We start from the raw sequence: 22,500 nt of genomic DNA, 5'->3' as shown, positions 1-22,500 counted from the left end.
ACTCTTCTGTAGTTACATCGTGCACTAAGACCGACGGAAAATGTAAAGTTGCGATTTTCTAGGCTGATATGGCTAGGAACTATACTCTCATTCCTGCGTAATAATCAAGAAACTTCACTGCCGTACCATGAGTGCAGCAGGCGTAATGATATGACGCAGCGCCTGAAAATAGGCCACCTTCCTTCAACACAATGGAACTATTTTCAGGCGCTGCGTCATATCATTACGCCTGCTGCACTCATGGTACGGCAGTGAAGTTTCTTGATTATTACGCAGGAATGAGAGTATAGTTCCTAGCCATATCAGCCTAGAAAATTGCAAATTTACATTTTCCGTTACAATTTTTTTAGAAATGCTAATGGTCTTGTCCACTTCAATGATGTATGCTAAGCTATGCTAAAAGTGGTACCGCCAGAACCGGAGATCGGCTGAATGGATTCAAAAACGGTAAAACTCAACAGTTTAACTCTGGGGGAGTTGTAAAATGAGCCTATTTCCAAAAAAAGTGGAGTATCCCTTTAAACGCGTTATTAACGGTGTTAACGCAAACCCATTTTAACGCGATTAACGGCCTTTTTGGCCTAGCTGCTCGGCAAAACGAGGACGTTTTGTGGCTTCGTTGACCAAAGCGCAGGAGCAGTGGCGCGCACACCGTGGTCAAAATTCAAAATAGTTCAACTTTTGCCGCTGTGACGATTACCAGCGCGGCCAATAGAAAGTGATCTGTGTGTTTTGTCGTTGTGAACTGAGCTATCATCATCGCAGCACGTCTGTCTGAAATACCACTTGATGATGGCCAAGCACACACACACACACACACACACACACACACACACACACAGCTGATGCGAATTCTCTGCCCCTCGTCAATATCAGGACCTCGTCAGTATTTCTTTCACCCATTTATTGATGGACAGTGTTACATTGAGAGATTATTTGCTCCAAGTGAGAATGTTAGTGTGAAATTGAACAATGTTGTTCAATAAAAAACATTTGCACAAAGCAAGCCGATCCACTTTTCCATGTTGATAAGAGGATTAAAATTAGACAAAATAATGGGACAAAAAGGAATCAAGAGACATTTAGAATAGATAAAAATGTGCGATTAATTGCGATTAATCGCGAGTTAACTATGACATTAATGCGATTACGTTTCCATGATTTTTGGAATGACTTATCGAGAATATATTGTTGTATGACTATATGAACATGCAATATATCAAAATAAAAGAACAGAGCCTCTGGTTTAAATTTTTTTTTTTATTCTAGCTTCATGCATATTTTTTTTAATCAGCTCTTGAATGTGGGTAAGTTTGATTAAAATGCCTGTTTACGCCTTCATGGTTTTCTCTGATCGGACAGACCAGCTGGAACTGGAACTGTTTTAGCAAACCAGATGGTTATCCGATCAGTAAAAACTGAATTGACCATGTGTAAAAAGGCCCCCAAAAAGCAACATTTTGAACAAAAAGCTGAGAAAATCACGTTTTTGTCAGAGACTACGTCCGGATCGGTTTCAGAACGATGATCAAAACACAGATGGAGTAGATCGAGTCCATCAGCACTCCCAAAGCTCGTCCTGGGTCAACATTTCATTCAGGAACATCAGGCAGTTTTGATTTATATGCTGTTTAATGTTGATGATCTTGTTTTTACATATAAGCAATGCTTTTAGCGATTGTTTCTACTTTTTCCCCCTTGTGTTTTGATCCGGAGAGTCTGTACTCTTTCAGACGATGTGTTATCCCTACAGTGACTGCAGATCAGCGGCGGGGAAAGAGTTAAAAGGAGGATTCTAGGATGTTTCAGTCTGTGTAGATGCTGTTGTAATTTAGTTTCTCTTTTTTTTCTTCGCTAGGCATCCAGCAGTGCTGGTAATCTAGGTGTCCTCATCCCTGTAATCGCTGTGGTAAGACACACACTCTCACTCGCACACTGACTCGACGTACACTCACTCACTCAAACACACACACTCACTCTCTCTCTCGCGCACACACTCACACACACACACACACACACACACACACACACACACACACACACACACACACACACACACACACACACTCTCACTCGCACACTGACTCGTAAACTAACTCGCTCACTCACTCAAACACTCACACACACTCTCTTTCTCTCTCTCTCTCTCTCACTCTCACACACGTGCACACACACGCACGCACGCACGCGCACACACACACACACTCACTCACTCACTCACTCACTCAAACACTCACACACACTCTCTTTCTCTCTCTCTCTCACTCTCACACACGTGCACACACACGCACACACGCACGCGCGCACACACACACACACACTCACTCACTCAAACACTCACACACTCTATCTCTCTCTTACACACACACACACGCGCACACACACACACGCACGCACACACACACACACACACACACACACACTCTCACACAGACTTGTACACACACTGACTCGTTCACTCACTCAAAAACTCACTCTCTCTCTCTCTCTTTCTCCCACACACACACAAACTGGCGCGCACACACACTCGCACACAGACATACACTCTCCCACACACACACACAAACACATACACACACACACTAACACATTTACACTCACACTAACACATTTACACTCACACACACACTAACACATTTACACTCACACATTTACACACACACACTAACACATTTACACACACACTCTAACACATTTACACACACTCTAACACATTTACACACATACATTACACACACACACACAAATAATATAAAATTATACTAGAAAATTTCATATTATTGTAACATTTAAATGCCAAAGAAAACGGCCTTTAAATATTATAATTTTAATATTTTTCTAGTGTTGTTGATCACATTAAGATGAAAATAGAAGTAGCAACATTTTATGGGCCTGTTTCACTTCTTATATAATATGCAAATGTTAATGGAAAGGAAAAATGTTTTCCTATTCACTCCCCTTGAATGATTTATGAGCTCTCTGAGGACAAGCATGCGTTTGAAGATCAAAGAATACATTTGCCGAAAGCATAAAAATAACTAATCAAAGATTTTGTCTACATAAAATTAGATTAGATCTTGCTCTGTTTGTCATGAGATCCTGCGTTGTGTTAAAAAAAAGCAAGATCTATATCTGGTCTTCATGGATGATTCATGTCCAAAAAACGTAATTCGGTCTTGAGCGTTTGTGGACTTTAACACTCCTGACAAATATTTACTTGGCTTGGAAAATGTTGTTGGTGTACTCGAGCGTTGTTCTTATGCACCCTTTGAACAGATTACTTCAATAAACTAGTCCTCTGATGCATTTTATTTTCAACATGTTCTGCCTCAAAAATACACAGATGTTTATCATTTAATGAATTTACAGTCTTGGTCAGAACTATTGGCACTCTTGATGAATATGAACAAACGCATGTGAAAATAAATTGCATTGTTAAATAATTGAAAATGGGGGGAAAATCTCATTATGAAATAACTGATTTTCTCTTATACGCGTTGGCCACAATTTTATTATTATATAATTTTAATATTGTTTTTTGCAACTTCCTTTCGCCAGCTCTGAGTTGTCTTCTATAATGCCTGAGTTTGGAGATCAGAGATCATTCCTCTTCAGTTTTCTATAGGGTTCAGGTCAGGGAACTGGGACCTTCATGGCAGAGCCTTCATTTTGTGCTCAGTGACCCATTGGTGTGTTGTTTTAATGTTTGTTTTGGATCATTGTCCTGATTGAAAATCCAACTACGGCCATTTGACCCTTCGCAGGGAGCTTGATTGACAGGTGATCTGACCAATCATACTTCGCCATCCGCCATTTTGTCCGACAAAGCAGTCAGGAGAGTAATGGTGCGTTCTATTGGTGCGTTCAAGTCCTCCTGGGGAAGTTCGTACGTACGAATTACACAAAAATTACACATTCGTACGTACGAATTACACATTCGTACCTACGAATTACACAAAAATACAGTAAGGTTCTTAAACTCTTGTTCTAGAAAATGAAGAACAAAGAAATGTGCATCGGATGTACTTTGTTTTTTTTATGTTTTTAATTAATTTATGAAGCCACTGCCAACTTTATCGTTACATGTTGCACTGTTATATTATAATGCCATCATATTCTGTGCAGGAAATTTGCTTAACTGCGCTGTAAATAAGAAAACCTTGACAATATCACTGCATAGCTTAATATTTATGTTTCTCAGTGACACGCCCACAACTCGGAAAGATCGGGGCTTAGAGAAGATCCCGAACTCCCCACTGGTATTTACGACATTGAGGTGGCGTTCAAGTGCGTTCAACTCGTAAATACGATCTATACGAGATGACTTGAACGCACCACATTATAGTCAACGAACCGACTCGGCCCTCGGATATGACGCCATTTCCACACCTCAAGCGTTCTGGTATGTTTTGCGCGTCCGAGTCGGAGAAAAAACATGGACGCCACCCGGAAAGCTGTTGCTATGGTAGCACTGTCCGAGTACCAGGCGCTTATCAAAACTCAGCCGTTTGAACTTCTAAAATTTTCACTTTATTTCATGTTTTAGTTTATCTTCTGTTAGCAACGCTAGCCACGTTAGTAACACCCGTCTGAAACAAGGCTTCATTCAATATTGCACTCACAACAAGTCCCATACCCACAGGCAGTGATACGGACGCAGTAAGGTATTGAGTGATTTAAAATCTTCATTTAAACAACCAAAGCGGTCCAAAAACAATGAAAACAATTCATACTAAAGTCACACAGGGCGCAGCCATCTTGGATTCCGTGTTGGAATTCTCGCTCAGTGTCCTCACGGTTGTCCGAAATCCGAGCGGGAAAATCTGAGGAAAGAGGGCGTGTTGGTGTGTGTTGCTAGGCAACGTCTGTCTTCCTAGTCGGAACTCCGACACGGATCAATAATAGAACGCACCATTAGTAGATTAACATGGGAGGATTTGGACTTGAAAAACGGAGTGTACTGATGCCTTTCTGCGGTTAAAACAACATTCCTTCTTATGTTCATTAATGTTTATTTGATGCTATAAATGAACTAGAAGGAAGAGATGATCGGATCACGCGCAGCTTTAACTGATGCTCTACAGCGATCTGTCACGACACATTAAAGAGCCACAAAACGGTATTTATTGTTTAAATTTCTTTTCTTTTTTTTAAGACCCAAATTTGAGGTGAGACTTTGTAAGTAAGCGAAAAGTAACCTGGTCTGTCCTGTGACTGTCTGTCAGCGTGTTGTCAGTCCGCGATGTATTTTTCACTGCGTGAGAACATGGTGTGTGTGTGTGTGTGTGTGAGAGCAGCGTAGCTTGTCGGACATAGCGACAGTAACTAAGGGCGGCGGGTCTTTGCGAACGGTCAATTATAAGATTTCTAGCAGAGGCCGTCAGGTTTTGATTTTATATCTGTTGGTATTTGCTAGAATACATAATAACATGTATCTTAAAAAGAAGTCCAAGATCTCCAGCAAAAAAATAGGCCCACAACATTAAAGATCCAGTGCGCATGGGGTACTTTTTATCCCTGTGTTTGCTGCCAAAAAAGTTCTTTCTCAACTAATTTCTGAAATTCTCCATCTGTGAACATTTGAGAGTCTTTGGACACTCAAACTTTTCTCTTCGCACGCTATGAGAAAACAACACAAAAGGCCAAAATCACAATGACTAAAATCAAAGAATATGAATCTGATGTGCAGCAAAAGATTGTTTAGCTTCACAAAATAGAAGAAAATAGCTAAAACATTGAAAACTCTTATTTCCACCGTCAGGGAAATAATTTAAGAAATTCCAATCAACATGAAATGTTACGAATCTGCCTGGGAAAGGACGTGTGTCTATATCGTCCTAATGCACGTGGAAATGAGCATTTTCAATGCTTTAGCTATTTTCTTCTATTTTGTGAAGCTCAACAATCTTTTGCTGCACATCAGATTCATATTCTTTGATTTTAGTCATTGTGATGGAGGATTAAGGGAATTTGGCCTTTTGTGTTTTCTCATATTTATACTCTTGTGGAACAGGAAGTCATGGCTGGATAATTTCATGTTCCCAGTCAACATGGTGTGCTACATTTTTTTTTTTTTAATATGAATGGGAATATACTTCAGAAACATTGTAGTAATAAGAATGTCTAGGGGTGCCAATAATTGTGGCCAATGTGCATTAGAGAAAAACATTTGTTTCATAATGTGATTTTTATTTAATTTTTTACTTTCAATTCTTTTACTTCAATAAATGGTTAGAATTTGGCTAATTCTTTGAATGAAAGATCAAAAGGATAATCAATGCAGATTTATTTTCACAGCCATCTTACTTCATATTTACAATAATTCTGACTACGACTGCATTACTTTACAAAACTCAATTTACTTGATAAACAAACACAACCATCATTCTTATCTGCTTTATATCTCGCTACTATTATTTTATATAATTGTTTTGACTAACTTTTTAGTTTCATTGCTTTACAGTGATGCATTGGCCGTTGAATGGCTGTATTGTGCTTGTGTGTCTGATTAACTCTGTGAAGGGTCTACCACACGTCCCATGAACACAACGCAGCCTGTGCGATGCTCGTAGATGAGGAAGAGAAAGGGCCGGTCCACCACGAAACGCGTCTGTGTTGATAAAGGCATGAATCCGACGTGCGTCAATGCTGCGGCCTCTGTACCTTCTTCATTCACTGTAATGGTGCCCTGATGCTTGAACTGAGAGAGAGAAGAGATTACAGGAATGAAGGGTGCAATGAAAGGTCAAAGAGGATGTATTCATAAGAGATTAGGCGTAGGCGAACTAAAGTGCTCTCAACATAACAGGGAAAATGCCTGTTTCTTTATATCTTGTGATGCATATTTGATTATAAGTGCAGAAAGATACAGGTGAAACTTGAAAAATTAGAATATGGTGCAAAAGTTCATTTATTTCAGTAATTCAACTTAAAAGGTGAAACTAATATATTATATAGACTCATTACATGCAAAGTGAGATATTTCAAGCCTTTATTTGTTATAATTTTGATGATTGTGGCTTACAGATATGAAAACCTTTTCACAATATTCTAAATTTGAATTTGGGGTTTTCATAAGCTGTAAGCCATAATCATCATTAGGGTTGTCAAACGATTAATCGCATCCAAAATAAAAGTTTGTGTTTACATAATATATGTGTGTGTACTGTGTATAATTATTTTTAATACATAAATACCCACACATGCATGTGTATTTAAGAAATATTTGCATGTATATACTGTATATAGACTGAATGTAGCCTATATATAATGTATATTTTATATAAATATAAACATTTTATATATAAATAACATATTTTTCTTAAATATATACGTGCATTTATATACAAAATAATTATACACAGTACACACACATATATTATGTAAACACAAACTTTTATTTTGGATGCGATTAATCGTGATTAATCGTTTGACAGCCCTATCAAAATTATAACAAATTAAGGCTTGAAATATCTCACTTTGCATGTGATGAGTCTATATATTAGTTTCACCTTTTAAGTTGAATTACTAAAATAAATGAACTTTTGCACCATATTCAAATTTTTTGAGTTTCACCTCCTGTATGTGAAACAAGCTATAGGCCCGTACACACCGGGACGAATATCGGCGCGCGTTATTTGCCAGCGTTTTTCAACGCGTTTTTTGTGTTCACACCCAAGCAATTTTCGCTGACGATGAGCCGAGTGAACAGAACTTTTATGCGAACTTTAATGCGTGGCGTTTTTCGCGTCGGTGTGCACACTCACATTGGTGCACTTTGTTTAGTCACGAGGCGTTAAACGTCGGCGAATATCGCGCGCGAAATTCGTCCGAGTGTGAACAGGCCTTTAGAGTTGCATTCGTTTTCCACGTGTCATTCATTCAATTACCCAGTTGATGATGACCTTCTCGGAGGTCATCGAGGAAAAGTCGCCCTTTTCAGTGAACAGGTCCGTCAGGCCCATTTCCTTCAGGTGCTCAATCATGTCATAGTTCTGCTCCAGCTTAAACCGAGGGAAAACCACCTCACGAGTCCTGCCCGAGACGAGCACAAAAAGAGAAGTTTGATTGTTAGAATACAACTGAAGAATGATTTAGCCGATTAGGACGTGTTCCTGGATTGACATTTTTTTCAAATCATCATAATCAAACTCTGTCTGAACATAACATACCACTAATAGTCTAATCATAATGTATAGCACTTTATACAAAACATATTGTTTCAAAGCAGCTTTACATTGATAAATGTGACAATAAGGATCAATGATGCTCTTCAATTCTTTCATTTTTCAGTCAGTTCAATGTTGATTCAGTTCTGATCAATAACTGTGTAAAGTTAATCAATTTTAAAAAGAGATAAATTCGGCTGTAAGGAGCTCTACAGACGATGGTCATTATTCAATTCAGTTCAGTTCAATAACAGTGTCTGATGTAAAATTCAAGTCTAATCAGCTATAAAGCAGCAGTGGTTTCATCATCCAGCTCAATTCAGTTCAAGTTTTGTTCTCATTCTGTAGTGTCAGTGAAGTCAGATCAATAATATTACTGTATATAATTGAAATCAAATGAAAATAATTAGTTAAAGGGGTGGTATAATGCCCTTTTCACAAGATGTAAAATAAATCTCTGATGTCCCCAGAGTGTATATGTGAAGTTTTAGCTCAAAATACCCCACAGATATTTTTATATAGCATGTTAAAGTTGTCACTTTTTGAGGATTAGCAAAAACGCACCATTTTGTGTCTGGCCCTTTAAATGCAAATGAGCTGCTGCTCCCGGCACAGTGGGCGGAGCTTCAAGAGTGTGTGTGTTAGCAGCTCCGATTACCTCACGATTACCTCACGCAGACACGCTAAAATGTCAGAAACTGTTCTGCCTTTTTATGTTTAAACCGGATTCAGACAAAGATGGAGAGACTAAGAAGAAGTGACAACATGTAGAAGCAACAGGACATCTCTGAATGGTTAGTTGATGAATTTGTTGCTGATGTGGAGTTAACTATTTTCAATTAGCATATTCTGTCAGGATAATCTATAAATCGCTTGTATAGGAACTGTTGTGAGATGCACACAGAGTGACTTTCTATTGCATGTGAAAAGACGGATGCTACAGTTTGAGCTGACTCACAAATGTGCTCAACTACAACAGCTCTTCCTCTTCTCAACATGGACTGCGTGTTCCCGGGGGCGGGGTTTATGTAAATTTTAGGGTTAGTGATGTCACTAACCCGGGAGGAAGCTCGTGTAGTTCTACCAGCCGTTTGTTGTAGTCCTTAAAAAACGATTTCTTTAAAAGCAAATATCTCCCTTTGCTTTGAACTCTGAGCGTTGTAACTTTGCAGATGTTGTTTATGCTCAAACAGCAACATTACACACTAACTAAATCATTTATTTTAGCATAAATGATTTAAATTCTGTTTATCAGCATGCATACAGGAAGGAACATTCTACAACAACAGCTTTGGCTCAGATAACTGAGGATTGGATAAAAGATATTGAAAATAAAAAAATTGTTGGAACAGTATTGTTAGATCTGAGTGCTGCTTTTGATGTACTTGATCATGAAATTTTGTTGGAAAAGTTAATCTGTTATGGTTTTGAAACATCTGCTATTGAATGGATTAAAAGTTATCTTGCCAATAGGGAGTTTATTGTAACATTTAATGGGAGTAATTCTGATATACAGACTCTCGATTGTGGTGTGCCACAAGGGAGTTGCCTTGGGCCGCTTTTGTTTTCTATCTTTACGAATGATCTGCCTTTTGTTTTAGAGAATTCCACCATGGCCCTATATGCAGATGATTCTACAATTTACACGTCCGCGCAAACCCTTGTTGAACTTAACAAAGTTTTACAAGTTGAACTGAAACTAATTGAAAATTGGATTAGGGACAATAATATGGTGATTAATGCAGAGAAAAGTAAATGTATGGTGCTGGGATCCAAGTATTTGTTAAAAGATCCGCTTGTGTTGAGTCTGACTGTGGGGGGTATTGTGATAGAACAGGTTACGGAGGCGAAGCTACTCGGTGTGATTGTTGATAATTTGTTAAATTGGAATAGTCATATAAATCAAATATTATTGAAAATGGGCAGGAGTCTGGCAGTTGTTAAGCATTGTAGAAAATTTATTCCAAATCGAGTGATGAAAATATTAGTAGAATCCTTAGTTCTATCACATTTGGATTATTGTTCAATTATTTGGTCAAGTACAACTGAAATGAACTTAAGAAAATTGCAAGTTGCTCAAAATAAAGCAGCTCGGGTAGTTTTAAATTGCCCTTTTAGGACTAGTGTTAGAGACTTGAATACTAGGTTAGTTTGGTTAAGTGTAAAAAGTAGGATTAATTATTGTATTGTTAATTTTGTTAGAAAAATTATTGTTACAAAAATGCCAGAAGTATTATACAGCAGACTGTCTTTTTTTAGTGCTGTGCATCAATATTCCACTCGTCAGTCAACAGAGAGTCGCTTTTTGTTACCTTCGTGTCGAACTAACCTTATACAAAGGACGGTGCTGTATAGAGCAATGGTGGCATGGAATTCTCTTCCGCAGTTTTTGATTTTGGGAATGAATGCTATGAATTTTCGTAAAAGATTAAGACTTTATTTATTTACATTTGAATTGTGATAATGCATATTGTAGAGCTGTCGTTTTTGTTGTTTTATTGTTTTTTCTTTTAGTACGTTGTTGTATGGTTATGTAAGAATGTGTACACTCCATTTTTGTCTATATAATGTACGGTTTTATGTTATACGAATATTTTTTTTTGTTGTTGAAGTCTATAGACCCCAGGAAGAATAGCTACTGCTTTTGCAGTAGCTAATGGGGATCTTAATAAACTAAACTAAACTAAAGTTAGAAAAGTGAAATCATAATCAACCACCCCTTTAAGAATGATTAAACCTAAACTTAACTTAAGTTTTATTCCAGGACCAGCAATAGTTCGGATCCTACTTTGTTCAGCACTTCAAGTGATTGAGTCGATGACATTAAAGTGCCTTGCAGACTTGCTCAGACTAGTGTTTTATGGTGCTTTACCGGTTGGTCATGTTGTTAAGCCACTTGTTGATCAGGGTTGGGGAGATCTCCTGCTCCAGGGATCTCATTCCTGAGAGTTTCTGAGGAACGGCGATGAGCATGCTGATGTTCCCGGTGTAGGGAAGCTGAAGTATGTCGCAGTTGAGCTCGTGGTCGGCCGCCGCCAGGTAACTCCCCTTGTTCTGCATCATGGGAACACGCACCTGCTTTTTCTCATTGACACGGAATTGCCGGTAGTGTGTCAGTTCCTTCGGGAACTTCTGCTCCCACGTACCTGCGTTTGTTGGGGACACATGACATTGGTGTTATATGTGAGCTGCATGTAATATTATTCCTTTTGACTTCTAATCTGTTCAAAGTAGGGGTGTCCAATCGTGCTCATGGGGGGGCCACTTTCCAGCAGAGTTTTGCTCCAGCTCTAATTTAACACACCTGAACCAGCTAATCAAGGTCTTTAGGATATCACTAGAAACTTCTAGGCTGGTGTGTTGGTAATGAAGTCTGCAGGAAGGTAGCCCTCCGTGAGCAGGGTTGGCTTCTTTGATCTACAAGTTTCCCTGTTGAAAAGACAAAACAATTGTCGTGGTTTATGGTTGTTTGGTGCAAGTCTAGTTAGCATAGGCATGAGGTTTGCCAGCAAAACTTAGGGGCTTGCGCACCGGGTAGTTATAGGAACTAGTCACAAGGGTGGTTCCCCGAGAACTAAGTGTTCCCCTAAGGAAATATTACGTCACTTCAGAGCAGGAACTCTGAAGTGACGTAAGCTGGCCGACAGGGACATTATTTAAAGGTTGTAGTAGCGATTTCAGGCCCCAAAAAGACCCAAACATAAATTATCACATTCATCTAATCTTTCTTAACGATCCCCTAGCTCTCTGTAGGCAGATTAGGCTCTGAGATCTGCACACAAAAACAATTCGCCTTTGGCTAAGCCACACCCTAGAATGTAGATTGACCAATCACAGCGCAGCCAAGAACGAGCTGCCACAGAGGTCCGACACTTTTTCACAGCGCTCCATTGACTTTAACACAGGCGTCTCATATTTTTGGTCTCGGCAGGCTATTACCGTCGTAGTTTTATCTAAAATATGGTTAAACGTTGTGCCTGGGGCATTTGTAACACAGATACGCGTTTCCCAGAGAGGTTGGAGGGGGGTGTGCGTTTTTTGCTTTGTAATAACGATTATAGAAGTGAATAGAGACCTACCCAGCTTTGCATAAACAGTGTTGCTCCTTGATATTGTTAGTCCCAGCCTCCGTCTCCATTAGTAGGATATGCGGTGGTTAATTTTTTGACTGTGACCGGTATGCTTTTGCCTCGTTTTGGATGCCTTGTTCCTTGCGTTTCCTTTTATGTCGTGAATATAGCCTTCGAACGTATATTGCAGCCCCTTTTGCCTACTTCTATCGGACACTTTATTTGCTGCTTTATAAAAGTTTGAAAACATTTCAGCGGGAAGAGCTGTCACAGCATAAGCCATGTTGATACCAGAGCCCAGATGAAGTTTGTTTGTCGGACGTAGCAACAGTAACTAAGGGGGGCGGGGCTTAGCCAAAGGTGAATTGGGTTCACCAACCACTCAAAACCAAAATAAATAGTGTTCCAACCAATCACCGACAGGGGGAGGGGGCGGGGTGTTGTGAGGTTTTGCGCTCATGCACGGCTGCAAGCGAAGTCGGAGCCGAAGAAGAAGCCAGTGTCTATCAACGAACCCCTGTCTGTGATTGGTTGGAACACTATTTATTTGGGTTTTGAGTGGTTTGTGAACCCAATTGTTTTTGTGTGCAGATCTCAGAGCCTAGGCTGCCTACAGAGACGCGTTTTTTTGACGGCCTGCTTATGGGGCGGACAGCTAGCGGATCGTTAGGAAAGATTAGATGAATGTGATCATTTATGTTTGGGCCTTTTTTGGCCCTGAAATCGCTGATACAACCTTTAAAGCTGCAGTCGGCAAGTTTTTTTTTTTAATCATATTCACTGAAACCGACACTATGCTCCAACAGGTATGGGATAATCCATGGCTAGCCATGCATTAAAGGATTTTAATGCACAACGTAGAGGCGAAGAACCACCCGACGCGAAGCGCCTCTACAGACGCCTGAAGTTCGCAGGTGTGTTGGATTGTACGAAGCGTGATGGCGGAGAGAAAATCTACTAACAAGCTTCCAATTCCTCGGTTAACAACCAGAGCTAAGAGGTCCAAAACAACCAAGGGAAAGAAAACACCTGTAGAAAATGTATCGATGCTGAAGAGACGGGCGCGTTCACAGAAAATCTGGTGCACACGCACGGATGAGCACGAACTCGATGGGAGGGTCCTCGTGGGGGAGGGGCATGAGAGTTGTAAACATTCAAAATTTTGGCTAAGTCCCCTTAATCTGCCAGACTTGCCGACTGTAGGTTTCAGCGTTGCATTCAATGACGTCAACAACTGGAGAATGGAGGACGTCGTGATCGGAGCTGTGTTTTTGTTGTGTGTCATGGTATTCGTGATAGTGGAGATGGAATGTAGACGTATAAGTTATGCGATAGAAAGAGCAAAATAGAGGACGAAATCATCGTATGATCATATCATCGAGGCTGAGAAAAGAACTGTTAACATTTGCTATCTGTATATGTCTTGTTTATGTCCATCGTGGAGTTTGTTCATGAAGTAAACTGTGTGTTTACACTGCTTTTTAAAAATGGCGAGCACTTGCGTCACTGGTGGTTCCTATTGTGCTGGGTTGAACCCTACTCTGAAGTAGCATTTGTTCCCCAAAATGCGTTCCTAGAATTAAATTCGTTCCCAGTTCCTGCAGTGCGAACACACCAAAAAGTGGGTACGCCATTAGTTCAAGAAACTATGAAAAGGTTCCTCTGGTGCGAAAGCCCCTACTGAGGCTGGTTAACCAGGTTCACAAGAAAGACAATGCTTGTTTGACCAGCCTAGTAGTCTTACTGATTAAACTAGTGAAGATGCTGGTCAATGCAGTCGGGCTAAATGAAATGTTGCATAGTACACAAAACATTTCACATAGTGCATGATTATTTGCTTTAGGGTTGATTGCCGACGGGGTAAACCGTTAGTCAAGAGTTTCAGACTTTAGGTCTTGACCACCAGAATGGGCTTGAATTGGTTCACCTTTGAAGTAGAGGTAGTTCAGGAGCATCACTGCCATGTTGGGGTCGACGCTCTTCAGCGGTTCCTTTATCAGACCTTTGGTGATTTTCTGAATGCGTTGGTTGGCCTTCACAAGGAACGCCGGGTCGGCAAAATCCACAGACTGAGGCTCGGCAAAGTAGTACGTCTTTGCGTCGGCACGGAAAGCCTCCTGTACTTGGACGTTGCGTTTCACATACAGGTCATTAACGGAGCGTAAAGTGTACCCGAAGTTTCGTCTGAAGAGCCTGTGTGTGAGTTTGCGGAACAGCTTGTGCACGGTCGAGTTATCGTAATGTGCGCTGGCGTTGACAAATTCGGCAAATCCGAGAGTTTGGTAGAGTTGTTCCTGAGTGGTCGGTCCGGCTCCCAGAGACATCATTCCCATCGCGATGGAGATCCCGACAGGAGCAAGAAGAATGTTGTCCGTCTGGTTAAGTCGATTGCGCAGTTTCCGATAAAGCCGAAACCCGAAACGACCGTTGACGACGTTGATTCGGTGGAGGCGCGATTGCCCGTGGAAGAGCCGCAACAGACGCGCTCTCCGTATTTTGGGGTCACTTGGCTCCAAGAAGAGGTCAAGGTCAGGAGCCGGCGTGGAGATCTCATCTATGTGATCGCCTTCGCTGTAGTCATCCTCACCTTCCGCAAAGATCTTATCGAAGTCCAAGTAGTCTTCATCTTCCAGTCCCTCCAGAGGGAGGTCGTTCGTGACCGTGTTTTCCCGATGGAAGTCCAACGGGATGGACTCAATGTCTGTGTTTCCTCCTCCTGGTGAAAGTCCACGGGCATCCACCAACTTTTCCTTCTCAACTCCACCAAAGTGTGAACTGAGGTCTTTGACCCCAGCCAGAGCTGGGCTACTCAAGAGAGAGGCTGCAACTATAACTTGAAAGATCCACATCCTATGAAAAAATAAATAAAACAAGCACACATGGGAATATTGAACGATTGACAGCGTCACTTGCAGATTTTACACTCGGAAATCTAACACTCAATGCTCATACGCATGTTGCAAAATCCAGGGCCGTAACCCCCATAGACACTAATGGGGACATCAATAGTGATTTTCAATTATTCTTAAAGGATTTGCTTTTGGTTACTTTCTTAGCTTGATCTTTGAAATATCACACTTATGAAATCTTATAGTCTTTAATGCTAGTTTGAGCTGCTTACCTGCTCTTTCCCTCTGGAATCTCTCTGTTTGTATGTATGTGGACGTCCGTTTGTGGATTCGATCCCCAGCTGGACTTTGAAGTGGCTCTTCACTGATCAAACAGTAGCGAGTTCAAACATTCCTCACATCTGACTTATTTAACCCTTGAAATGCTCTCCGTCCATTAATTCTAGGTGCAAATTACTACAGATATGCTGTAAATGGCCTCTTAGGACTTACATTACCCCAGTTAAATTACATAGGTTTAATCCTGATATCCCTGACAGCTGTATTAAATGTAATGAGGAAACGACATTTCATTGTAAGAAAAGGTTTTTGATTTGCGAACTGACTGAAGAGAGTTTCTCCTTGGAAGCGAAATTGCGCTTATTGCATATTTACCTTGTACATCCAAGTTTATAGATTTCGTTTAACATGGGATAATCTCCTAATGGATCAAATAAATGTCATTTAATCTTGCTTTGGAAAAACTGACATGTAGAATAGAGAAAAGTAAATGTTTTTAACGATATGGACTCCCTTTTTATAATTTTTGGACTAACAGAGCATGTCGAAATGTTAAATAATGTGGACTGTAAACAAATCCCTGACGTGATAAGTTACTGATACTGTATTGATCACTGTAACAATGTATTTTTTTACTTGATTTTTAAAATATTATTTATTTGTATAATGATTTCTTTATGTAAGTTTTCATTATTTAAAACAAAAATTATTTTTTTGTGTTTTTTTTTAAAGAAGAACAGTGACGGCACACGGTGCTTTTTTGTAGAATATAACCATTCTAAAGAACTAACATTTTGATCATGTTTTTGTGTTTGAAGTATTTAATTTGCTGTGTAATTTCACGCAGCTGACCCGCCGATTGCCCGCCATTAAGGAGGCCAAACCTCGCCTGCAGAAGCTCTTCAGAGATTTCTGGCTCTATTCTGTGGTCATGGGTTTTGCTGTGGAAGGATCTGGTAAGGAAATAAAATCATCACCATTACTGACTGCATTTAAACATGAATTCACCACGTACACAATCTGAGCGTGTTCTCTAGCAGGATTTCTCTCGCAGTATTTCTACAGAAGTGTGTGTTTGCCTGTGTTTTAGGTCTGTGGCCTGAGGAATGGTACGAGGGAGTGTGTGAAATCGCCACTAAATCGCCTCTGCTCACGTTCCCGAGTGGAGAACCGCTGCGTTCAGAGCTCCAGTACAACTCGGCACTGAAGAACGACACGGTTACTCCGGTATCCAAACGCTCTCACTGTCTCAGTGTTGTTTAGTATCTAAATTACTATGAACTCTAATAGTAAGTGAAAAGCTCTGCATCGTCTGTGCGTCAGACATTAATTATTCCTCAAATCATTTGTCTTGTTGAGGAGAGCTACTTTACTAAGAAGTTTGCTGGCATTGTATATTATGAATATTGTTGGCTTTTTGACTAATTGCTTTTGTTTCTACAGTAAGTAGCTTTTGGATTAAAGTGTCTCTAAATGCATAAATGTAAATGCAAGTGACCAAACTGATGAATTTCACATGCTGGGGGACAAAACAAATTTAAAAATATATTTGTTATTTACTTATTTGATTTAAAGGTGCTCTATGTAACTTTTAGCGGCCTCTAGTGGTGATTACTGGTTTCAGATTGCAACCAAATTTTACAAGAGCGCTCGTGCTCGAACTCATACAATACCGTCTATTACGCAAATATCTCGGCGAATACTAGACTGATTCGGCGAGCACCGAGCTCGTTGGGACCATCTAGTCGAGCTGAAAAGAACCATATAAGTTCCATAGTTTTTGGTGGTGTTTTCGCGGAGATATTAGCAGAAAACCATCGGGTGCGCTGCAAAATTGCGGACGCCGGTGACGTCACAATCTCAGAAGAAAATCGCTCGTATCTCTGGAACGCAAAGACCCAGAGAGCTCAAATTCGGGGGAGTCCCAGGGGAACCCTTGCCGGAACGCTAGAGTGGCGGGCCTCGGGGACGCCCCCCTACCGGATCGCCGTTCGCTGGGACCCCCGATTTTGAACGTCTTTAACTCGGGGAGCCGGGCGAGTTGGACCTCGGAGGTGGGCTCGTTCGAAAGGCCCCGTCCAGCACTACGAACGATTAAAGTCTTGGAAATATTGATCAAAGATTGACTGAGATATAAGCCGAAAAACGTGCGCCTTTAACCGGACGTAACTCCCTGACCGTCTACAATAGACTGTATATAAGGAGAGAGGCTCGGGAGCGCGCATGCACGTCACATCCGTTGGATTTCGTGGTAAATCCGACCCGGAGACTTCACATAGAAATAGGAATACTGGCCTTCAGAGGAAATAGCAAAACTCGACAAGTGGATCATTTTAATGTGTGATTACAACCTCTTCACACACAGGCAATAAAAAAAGGATTCATTTTAGTAGAAAAGTTACATAGAGCACCTTTAACTCTCCTAAGTTTTTACAAAAACAAATAAAAATGCAAATTAACCCTATTTATTTCTGAGGTTAACTGGATGCCATTCACTGAACATGCAATGTGTTGAAGTTATGTAGCACACTGCCTACTGTTTTACAGTAGTAGTATACAGTATATGCTAGTTTCCCATTCTGAAAAGCTCTTGTTTGTTATGTAAAATCCTCCTTTTTTGAAGGCGGAGTTGAGTGAACTGCGCAGCACCATCATTAATTTGCTGGATCCGTCTCCTGAAGCCGCCGCCCTCATCAATAAACTCGACTTCGCCATGTGCACGTACCTGCTGTCTGTCTACCGGCTGGAGTATATGAGGTCAGAGACGCTCCAACTTTCTGTTTTCAGTCTTTCTGACTTTCTTCAGAACAGCTCCGCTCATTATCCTCTTCATTTGCACGAACAATGGGAGTAAATTCAGTTAAACAGTAAACAATCAGCGAAAGGTTCGCTCTAAAATAAAAGTTTAAAGATGTAGGAAAACTAACTTCATAGCAAACACACATTTTTTTGTTATTTTTTTAAAAGACATGAAATTACCACCCTAACCAGTAGATGGTTACTGACAGACAGGAGCACTGATTGGCTTTTTAGCCTTTTCCACTCCCTAATATGGAGGACCAACTCTACCATATTTAAAAATAAATACAGAAATAAATAAATGCTCAATAAATAAATAAGCATACAATTATTTGCCCCAAAAAATACAAAACAAATAAATGTAGGTAGAAATTAAATTATACAGTGAGACATAAATGTATCTCTTTTAATTAGCTTCTTTATTTATTCACCTTTGTAATAATTACCTTATTTATTTATTGTCCGTTATAATCTTCAACTTTATTTATTAATTACTTATTTTTTGAAGTATTTATTTATGTGCATGTTTTATTGCATCTGTTTTATTCTTCCTTTGTATTTTTTTACCCTATTTATTGCTTCAATGCTATTTATTTCTGCCTGTCGTTTTTACATTTCTGTATGCATTTCTGCCTCATTATGCAAATGAGGAGGGGCTGCGTCTTAAGGGGTCAACGCCCCTCCCCTCCGCTTCCGGCTCATGGGACCTTATTTCGGAAAAAATATGTATGGTAGTCAATGGCGAGAGACAACTTTATCTTTTTATTCCGTCTGAACTGTGCCCTGAATTACACATATGATGTTTGTCAATTTAAAAGATAATTATGAAAGTCAAGAAAGTCGCAGTTGGACATAAAACAGAAGAGTGACATTTAGTTTTATGTGAAAATCGCTCAATGAACTACATCTCCCGGGAAGCGAAACAACGAGCGAGATCCGCTGCTGGTGTGTGTGCAGTCTGGTACAAAACACTCCGGCATGACGGCGTAACGTTACGATTATAACGTAAGACTATAGAACAAATGACAGACGTTAGCTTCATTAAAGTTAGCTCCAGTAAAGTTAGCTTCAGTAAAGTTAGCTTCATTCATTGAGAGAAAATGTGCGCCTTTTGGGTTTGTAGTCTTTTTAATTACGTATTTTCACAGTCTTATACCTCAACAGTTTTACATCAAACTGCGACTTTCTTGACTTTAAAATGTATCTTTTAAATTGACAATCAGGGATGAGTTCCCTAATGAATATTAATGAGTCTTCCCCTACCACCCTGCAAAAAAAAGAATATCGCGGCCGCGGTGGCATGTAGATTCGACCGATGCAGTAAAATGCTAACCAACCAATGGGCAGAAGTTGACCCCTTAAGACGCAGCCCCTCCTCATTTGCATAATGAGGCGGAAATGCATACAGAAATGTAAAAACGACAGGCAGAAATAAATAGCATTGAAGAAATAAATAGGGTAAAAAAATACAAAGGAAGAATAAAACAGACAAAAATATTATAACATGCACATAAATAAATACTTCAAAAAATAAGTAATTAATAAATAAAGTTGAAGATTATAACGGACAATAAATAAATAAGGTAATTATTACAAAGGTGAATAAATAAAGAAGCTAATTAAAAGAGGTATATACATTTATGTCTCACTGTATAATTTAATTTCTACCTACATTTATTTGTTTATTGTATTTTTTGGGGCAATTAATTGTATGCTTATTTATTTATTGAGCATTTATTTATTTCTGTATTTATTTTTAAATATGGTAGAGTTGGTCCTCCATACCCTAATACAGGTGAAACTCGAGAAATTTGAATATGGTGCAAAGATTCATTTATTTCAGTAATTCAACTTAAAAGGTGAAACTAATATATTATATAGACTCATTACATGTAAAGTGAGATATTTCAAGCCTTTATTTGTTATAATTTTGATGATTATGGCTTACAGATATGAAAACCTTTTCACAATATTCTAATTTTGAATTTGGGGTTTTCATATCTGTAAGCCATAATCATCAAAATTATAACAAATAAAGGCTTGAAATATCTCACTTTGCATGTAATGAGTCTATATAATATATTAGTTTCACCTTTTAAGTTGAATTACTGAAATAAATGAACTTTTGCACCATATTCTAATTTTTCGAGTTTCACCTGTATATGGAAAAAAGTAGGAAGTCACAGTCTCATGAAAAACAAAACCTTTATGCAATTACGCAGAGAGCAAGTAAAGAGTAAAGACTGCTTCCTTTTATAATCACTGAGGCTGTCGGTCATTCAGTGTGATACTATAGAAGAACAATGGTACATTTAATACGAGTAGAATTTGTACATTAGGTTTTTGCTCGTTACTTTTGTTAATGAAAGTTAATTTTAATTCAAGTTATGCGATGTCAAATTTCCAGTAAACACACATGTAATATTATTAGTAACTGCCCTTATTGATGCAAAACAATAGTAATTTAATGATTAAATTACCTTTTTGATAAACAAACCAGAAGTGCCTCTCATAATCTAAAATTGTGAGGTGTGATTTACCCATCTCTCTTTGCTCTCTCTCGCTCTCTCATCTCCTCTATCTCTCTCTCTCTCTCTCTCTCTCGCTCTCGTCTCTCTCTCCTCTCTCTCTCTCTCTCATCTCTCTCTCTCTCTCTTCTCTCTCTCTCTCTCTTTGCTCTCTCTCTCTCTCATCTCTCTCTCTCTCTCGTCTCTCTCTCTCTCTCTCTCCTCTCTCTCTCTCTCTCTCCTCTCTCTCTCCTCTCCTCTCTCTCTCCCCCCCTCTCCCTCTCTCCCTCTCTCCCCCTCCTCTCTCCTCTCTCCCTCTCTCCCTCTCTCCCTCTCACTCCCTCTCTCCCTCTCTCTCTCTCTCTCTCTCTCTCCCCCTCTCTCTCCCCCTCTCCGATCCCTCTCTCCCTCTCTCCCTCTCCCTCTCCCTCTCCCCTCTCTCCTCTCTCCCCCTCTCTCTCCTCTCTCTCTCTCTCTCTCTCTCTACTCTCTCTCTCTCTCTCTCTCTCTCCCTCTCCCTCTCTCTCTCTCTCCCCTCTCCTCTTCTCCCTCTCTCTCTCTCTCTCTCTCTTCTCTCTCTCTCTCTCTCTCTCTCCTCCTCTCTCTCTCTCTCTCCCTCTCTCTCTCTCTCCCCTCTCCTCTCTCCCTCTCTCTCTCTCTCTCTCTCTCTCTCTACTCTCTCCCTCTCTCTCTCTCACTTCTCTCTCTCTCTCTCTCTCCCTCTCTCTCTCTCTCTCTCCGCCCTCCTCAGGATGTTGCACTCGAAACGATGCCGACCGCTTCCAGGTGATGTTCAGATACTTTGAGGACAAGGCCATCCAGAAAGATAAATCGGGTCAGAAATTCACATAATTTCATATGGTTGTTTAAAAAAAAAATCAAAAATGTTTTACCACAAGAAGTAAGCATGTGTAAAAAATCTAGTTGCAATTATTCAATGCATGGTTTTCCCACACTGTTTTTAATTACCGTAAATGAACGTGAAGAATCATATTTATTAATTTACATTTTTATGCACCAATATGATAAACAGTGATATTTACCTACATTATTTTTTACCAGAACATTTTGATGTGAGAAATACGACACTCTTAAGAATTGTTTATATATGAACAGGTTTTAATTACAGTGATGTTCTATAAATGCTGATTTACCTTTTGTTATTATACAGGTGAAACTCGAAAAATTAGAATATGGTGCAAAAGTTCATTTATTTCAGTAATTCAACTTAAAAGGTGAAACTAATATATGATATAGACTCATTACATGCAAAGTGAGATATTTCAAGCCTTTATTTGTTATAATTGAAATGATTATGGCAGCTTATGAAAACCCCAAATTCAAAATTAGAATATTGTGAATGTGAGAAAGTTTTCATATCTGTAAGCCATAATCAAAAATTATAAGAAATAAAGGCTTGAAATATCTCACTTTGCATGTAATGAGTCTATATAATATATTAGTTTCACCTTTTTAAGTTGAATTACTGAAATAAATGAACTTTTGCACCATATTCTAATTTCTCGAGTTTTCACCTGTATTTGTATTAATTATACATATTAGAACTTGTATTCATTATATCATCGAATCAGAGTTTTGACTCTCAATTCATTGAAATCGAACTGATTTGTGAAATTAATAAATGGAAACTCTAACAGTGTTATTGAATCTCCTCTCATAAAAACAAATGATCATGAAACTAGTTTAATCACATGATCTTTAGGAAACCAACTTTTGCTTGGTATTATGTGACCAGCAAAAACAATTACAAATATACTGTGATATTCAATACATCACACAGCCCTAGGTCTGACTTGCTTTGCATCTA

At 39.4% G+C, this 22,500-nt stretch overlaps 2 protein-coding genes across 2 annotated transcripts in view; one reads left to right on the top strand and one right to left on the bottom strand.

Annotated features, from left to right (window-relative positions):
- LOC130079707 (phosphatidylinositol 4-kinase alpha-like) overlaps positions 1-21,510 on the top strand; it is a 22,387-nt gene extending 877 nt beyond the window's left edge. Inside the window, exons 2-6 of the mRNA XM_056245067.1 lie at positions 1,859-1,909; positions 16,214-16,322; positions 16,457-16,593; positions 17,990-18,123; positions 21,424-21,510. Coding sequence (XP_056101042.1) covers positions 16,298-16,322; positions 16,457-16,593; positions 17,990-18,123; positions 21,424-21,478 — 351 coding nt within the window. The 5' untranslated portion in view covers positions 1,859-1,909; positions 16,214-16,297 and the 3' untranslated portion in view covers positions 21,479-21,510. The remainder of the gene's footprint in view (positions 1-1,858; positions 1,910-16,213; positions 16,323-16,456; positions 16,594-17,989; positions 18,124-21,423) is intronic.
- On the bottom strand, positions 6,270-15,488 carry serpind1 (serpin peptidase inhibitor, clade D (heparin cofactor), member 1). Its single transcript, XM_056245066.1, has 5 exons — positions 15,360-15,488; positions 14,166-15,088; positions 11,041-11,314; positions 7,890-8,034; positions 6,270-6,700 (listed from the first exon to the last, which is right to left on the bottom strand). Exons 2-5 carry the CDS (start codon positions 15,085-15,087, stop codon positions 6,509-6,511), a joined length of 1,533 nt encoding a protein of 510 aa, XP_056101041.1. The 5' UTR covers position 15,088; positions 15,360-15,488; the 3' UTR covers positions 6,270-6,508.
- Positions 21,511-22,500: the final 990 nt, after the last annotated feature.

This window comes from Rhinichthys klamathensis, unplaced genomic scaffold (assembly GCF_029890125.1).
Source record: "Rhinichthys klamathensis goyatoka isolate OS25496 unplaced genomic scaffold, OSU_Roscu_1.1 h1tg001285l_1, whole genome shotgun sequence".
In the NCBI taxonomy this organism is placed as follows: domain Eukaryota; kingdom Metazoa; phylum Chordata; class Actinopteri; order Cypriniformes; family Leuciscidae; genus Rhinichthys; species Rhinichthys klamathensis.
Note: the sequence above shows the minus strand (reverse complement) of the source record. Positions and strands in the feature narration are given on the sequence as shown.